Genomic DNA, 6,000 nt, shown 5'->3' with positions numbered 1-6,000 from the left:
TCGGCCGCTTGTATCCGCGATCTCGTTCTTTCGGTCATGATCCAAAGCTCATGACCATAGATGAGGGTGGGAACGTAGATCGACCGGTAAATCGAGAGCTTCGCTTTTTGGCTCAGCTCTCTCTTCACCACGACGGACCGGTACAGCGCCCGCTTGACAGCAGACGCTGCGCCAATCCGCCTGTCGATCTCCCGCTCCCTTCTTCCCTCATTCGTGAACAAGATCCCGAGATACTTGAACTCCTCCACCTGGGGCAGGACACCCCCCTTGACCCGGAGAAGGCACTCTACCCTTTTCCGGCTCAAGACCATGGCCTCGGATTTGGAGGCACTGATCCTCATCCCGGCCGCTTCACACTCGGCTGCGAACCGCTCCAGCGAGAGCTGCAGATCACGACCTGATGAGGCCAGTAGGACCACATCATCCGCAAAAAGCAGAGATGAGATCCTAAGGCCACCAAAACGGATCCCCTCAACACCTTCAAGAGAATTCAAACAGAGTTTATTGGTTTAGTCCACCCCCAGCTACAGAACTGGCCCATGTTTTGTGTAAAGGTTTAAACTCAACCTTCAAAATGTACCAGATTGATACAAGGTACAATACAAATAGTTAACTTGGTAAAGCTGCAGCTGAGAACCCAGACTGCTTAAACTAATAAAACATTTTACACACCAAACAAAAACACATCCAGACAGCATATTTTAATGCCTGCTGTTTAATTTGGGAAAGAACAAGAATGAAAATTTAATCAAGTACATAAAGCTGTTACTTTACTATACATTTGGTCTGATCTAATGAAAAGCAAGACAGAGTTCCTCTGTTGATGTGCTGTGCCACTACATCTTTCAAGCAGCATAGATAGAAAATAAAAAGATGTAGAAGCTTCTTCATGTCATCAGCTCAGCCCAGTTTCAGTTTTTAGAAACGCAGACAGACGGTAGCTTGACCGTACATCCTTGATCATCCCAGCACTTTTCTCCTGCAAGTGAGAAAGACAGAAAAGCGTTTTATACCAAAAAAACTTGAAGCTTTTCAAAGGTCACAGCAGTATTCAGATTGGAATTATTCAGGAAAACTTTGCACCAATAAAGATAAAACATATCTTTACTTATTTTATGTTTTTGCATTTTGATCTGACATCTATCAGGACTGACTTAATCATTGCTTAAAAGAAAGAACAGTTTTACCTGAGTAATTCATTTGCATGCAGTGCTGGTGCCAACCACCATTGTTGGGTTCTCCAGGACACCAGTTTGTAAATGTCATCAGCGTCCCATCGCTCCAAGACCAATTACCTTCCTGCAAGACGCATCATGAGATAAACTCCTAGAATCTGTGTTGAGTAGGTTTTGATGAATAGAGTAATATTGGGTAATGCTAACCTCAGCAGCATCAGAGCCACCGATCCATGTTTGCTTCAACTCATGTGTGACACGCCTAATGACTGACTGGATGTCATAGTAGTCTTCAGAACTGTGCACAGATGCAAGGTTTCCTCCCATGGAAATGCAATTTCTCTGCCAATCAATCAGAAAAAAGAAAGAAACGTGGACTGGAAAAACAATTGTGAATGAAATAATCTACTTTTTATTTAGAAGGACGCAAAATGTGAAGGCAGTTTCATGTTCATAAAGATGAATCATTGTCCAGTTATACCTCAGCTTTAGCCCAAGTCATACGGCTTGGAACATATTTGAAACAGCGTCCATTTATTAGATTCCAGCCATTACGGCATGCAGTTTTCAATCCATTGATCTCTGTGGGAAAAAATATAACAAACATTATCTGTTACACCATTTCACCTAACAGTGAATATAGCCCCGAAAAATATCAAACTGATATTCACTACTATAGCGTAAAAGTTGTAACTGTAGATTTTTGAGATATAAAAAGGCTTTTTTGGTCAGCTAAGGTTCGACTAGGTGTAACTAAATCATTAATGGAAAGTGCACCAACAATATAGATAAAGGAACTCTCTGAGTCTCAGGAAAAATAAATGATAGAGATTTTTAATGTTAAAAATGACATTCATTTTCTTAAGTCAAATCATTTTAATTGCACAACTCAAAGGATTCTTGCTTCTCACACTTCCTGATAAAATACAAACCGTTAATGCTGCTCAGAAGCATCAAACCGCAGAGAACCAAAGGCAGAGTCAGGATCCTCATGACTGCAGGTTTCTGATAGATAATTATCACCTTCTGTAAAAATAAACATACAAAATCAAAGTACAACCAAGAACCAGAAGGTTAAGCAAAAAGGGCTTGTAGAAAAGAATCAGCTTCTTACTTTCAGCTCTGAATCAGGAAATTTCAGGTCAGATACAGGAACGGTAAATCAGCTTTTATAGACACATTTATCTTAACATCACATCTAAAAGGAGGAAACCGAAACATTAAAGGGGCGGCCATATGCAGACTGTGTACTCTGAGCTAATAATGCAGCAACTCAACAATCACTTATGGAACATGAAGTATTTTGTTTCTTCCTCAGAGAGCAAATTTATAACTTAAATTAGTTCTAACTTAATGAGGAAAACATTCCTGTTTTTCTAACTTGAAAAAGTCTGTTATTATTATTATTCATGCACATGTACACAGTTGTTGGTAACCTCAATTTATGAAACACTGAAAGAGTAAAAATCCCACAACAGTCATGGATATAAGCCAACTAAAGTTACGGTAGATTAAAAAAGTACTAAAAATGAACCAACGACAATCAGGCGTTGCTTCTGAAATGCAGTTCAACAGAATCATTTAAAAAAATCAATGAAACAAACGATGGTAGTGTAACTTAATACAAATCAAATGATTTCTGTAACGGTCCACAGGTAGTCGGGCCAAACTGCTGTCAGGTTTGAAGTTTGTTTTCTCCAGGTGACATGTTTCGGTTCATCCACAGATGTTACAGAATAATTCAATATTTTGCTTTTAGCCAATGTTGGGTGTTTTTAGATGCATGTTTAGGTCGTTATCCTGTTGGAAGGCCTATGATTGCGATGGAGGACAAGTGTTCTGACACCAGGCAGAACATTTCTCTCCAAAATGCCTTTTATAGTCTTAAGATTTGATTGTGTCCAGAACAGATTAAAGATGCAGCAAAGCAGCCCAGAACATAGCCAAGACTCCTCCATGTTTCTCAATTGGAAAGAGTTTTTTTCTTGGTCTGCTTCATTTTGAAGATGGGATCATAAAGTTTTGTTTCATCTCATCAAAGGACATTCTCCCAGAAGTTTTGTGGCTTGTCAATATGCATTGTGGAAAATTCCAGTCCTGCTTTCTTTAGGTTTTGCATTCCTACTTGGTTATCTGCCATGAAGTCCACTTTGGCTCAAACAACGACAGATGGTGCGACCGGGAGCTGATGTACATTGACCTTGAAGTTCAAATTTAATTTCTTTGGCATTTTTTCTGGGCTCTTTAGTTACCGTTCACATAATCCCTTTGAACTGTCCATCATTGTTCATCTTAGATTCATTTTCTTATTTCCCTCTTTGCTCTCTCTCTCTCTCTCTGCTCTCTTTGGCTAATGAGTATTTGACCTGAGTGCACATCCTTAAATGGAAATGTTTTATTTGACCCAAAGGAGGAGATAATGAACAATACAGAAACGTTTCGCATGCATTGTGCAATAGTGCTAAAATATTAAATAAGCAAAAAAGTTACCCAATACTCTAGCGGGTGTGAAACGTACTTCTCTTTTGTGAGATCCTCTTTTTGTTTTGTGAAATGCTTTTTCCAGGCATGGACTTGAGCTTTGTCCAGAACACGACCACTAATCCCATGTGAACAAAAGGCCACAGCACCGTTGACCCAATGTCTACGGAGCTTACAGCAAAACACATTTTGATAGTTGTTAGGAAAAAAGCATGCTGCTAGTGCTAATCTTGAACTGAAATGCTACTTGTATTTTGATCCTCTTACATAATTTAATATATATGTAGTTTCATCTTAGGGGGCAAACAAAGCAGCTGAGAGTTTCTTTATAACTAGAGGAACCTGCATGCCCCCTGTCATATTATCTGCTGCTGTTTTCTACAGGAACTTGTAAAAGTGTTCATGCCCCTTAAACTTATTCATATTTTTTCATGTGACAAAACAAAGACTTTTTTGTTCTCCACATTTATGCACATATTTCTTAATTTACATTTTATGAAGCTGCACATTTTTTATCTTTATTGTGTTATCTGCTCTTAACAACATAAAAATTTCTGCTGCACTGTTTCTATTATTTTTATTGTTTACTTTTATGTCAATATGTATGCTTCCACTTATCTTTCTTTTGCTCCTGTGCCACCTGAATTTCAAAGTAGTGAGAAAAATAAGATTATCTCCATTCTTTTCTTTTTTAAAATCTTACATATATCAGCAATAATACTATCATTATATTATGGCTGCTGCTTATAAAGTTATGTTCACAACATCATCATTCTATATTTTGCATCAACATTTGTTCCAATCATAAAATGCTCGTGTTCAACAGAAGCGTCTAGCATTATTAGGTCTTTTGTAAATTTGGCTAAAAGAGTTTTTTCTCATTTTATCAGTCAGTTTGCATGTAATTCCTTAAACAGAATTATTTTTACTTGACTCACAGGAGGAAGTAATGAACGAGACAGAAATGTTGCACATACATTGCACAATAGCTTTGGTACCATGCAGTAGTTAATAAACTAACACGCATGCACACACTCCTCTTTTGTTTGGTCCTGTGTCTGTTTTGTGAAATGCTTTTACCCAGATGTGGACGTGGACACCATGGATGCCAAAGGCCACAACACTGTTGACCTGATATCTGTGTATCTTGCAAAAAACCCCAACATTTTAGTAGTTGTTGTTCTTGACTTCTCTAAAGTATCAGAACTAGGGCTCACTAAGCCTCACTCATCTCAGTTTGCCTTAGTCATGTTTGGTTTCATAGCAATGAACCCACATTTACGGTCATTGTGACTCGATGTTTTACATAAAGGCTTTCTCTGCTGATCTAAACTACTGGAGCCTGTGACATATTTCTACAATCTAAATTGGTGATTAATTAAATAACTAAATTTAATTAATGTACTTCTAATAATGCCTTTTTCTTGGCTCAGCTTCTTCCCGTACATCTGTGTGGATTATTAATGTTTCATCCCATCAGATTTCAGTCTCTATGTGCTTTAGGGCCCAAATATGTGGCATTAATGTAGAGTCACATATTTTGCCACATGATGGGTTCAGGTTAGGATTAGGGGCGAAATCCATCATGTCTGCAGAGATGATAGCATTTCCCAGAAGATCCTATGATTGCAGAGGTCCTACAAGACGTTTGACCTCTGCTAAGTCAAACCTCATTGACTTAGCAGAGCATGCTTTTTGAATCATTTATTAATCAATAAGCAGTCTGCTGTATCTTTTATCTCCATGTCCAAGTGTCAGTAATTGTTCACTTATAGTCACCTTCATTTTGTCTGTATGTCAAAATGGCTTTGAAGATGATTAAAACATTTTTCAGAATATCTCATTTATTTTTGGCAATGCCAATGTGCATAATTGGATTAGATTATAATCTCACTACAGTGAGATGCAATGTAAAAATGATTTAAATTTGTAAGTACTTTCAATACCTATGTATTTTTAAAGCACATACTCCAGATTGTATGTGCATTAGGTGATCATTTTATGGAGCTATTTTAACCTTTATTTGAGTTATATTTGACCGGTAGGATCAGCACTTTGGCTCAAGTAATGAAACTGAGCACTTTGTCCACTTTTGCTCCTTCCTCCTAGAATGTTGAAAAGTATCTTCATGTCTAAACTTGCAAATAATTGAACTGATGAAGGTGGCACCTTCAAGCATCTGTGAATCATTTCCAAGGCTGAACCAGACTGCTGCAGCTCCATAATTCTCTTCCTGATAACTCAAAATAAAAAAATTTTGGCTGATATCTTCTAGCAGTCCCATTTGTGCTGGACATCAAAACATTTATTTTCTTGATGTGACCCTAAAGTACATTTGTGGGTC

At 37.9% G+C, this 6,000-nt stretch overlaps 1 protein-coding gene across 1 annotated transcript; it reads right to left on the bottom strand.

Moving 5' to 3' along the window:
• Window positions 1-699: 699 nt before the first annotated feature.
• On the bottom strand, window positions 700-2,371 carry LOC102228155 (ladderlectin-like). The gene is made up of 6 exons (XM_005813968.2): window positions 2,290-2,371; window positions 2,108-2,201; window positions 1,657-1,757; window positions 1,383-1,517; window positions 1,188-1,299; window positions 700-979 (listed from the first exon to the last, which is right to left on the bottom strand). Exons 2-6 carry the CDS (start codon window positions 2,166-2,168, stop codon window positions 912-914), a joined length of 477 nt encoding a protein of 158 aa, XP_005814025.1. The 5' UTR covers window positions 2,169-2,201; window positions 2,290-2,371; the 3' UTR covers window positions 700-911.
• Between the last annotated feature and the right edge of the window lie 3,629 nt (window positions 2,372-6,000).

Source organism: Xiphophorus maculatus, chromosome 14 (assembly GCF_002775205.1).
Source record: "Xiphophorus maculatus strain JP 163 A chromosome 14, X_maculatus-5.0-male, whole genome shotgun sequence".
Lineage (NCBI taxonomy): Eukaryota > Metazoa > Chordata > Actinopteri > Cyprinodontiformes > Poeciliidae > Xiphophorus > Xiphophorus maculatus.
Note: the sequence above shows the minus strand (reverse complement) of the source record. Positions and strands in the feature narration are given on the sequence as shown.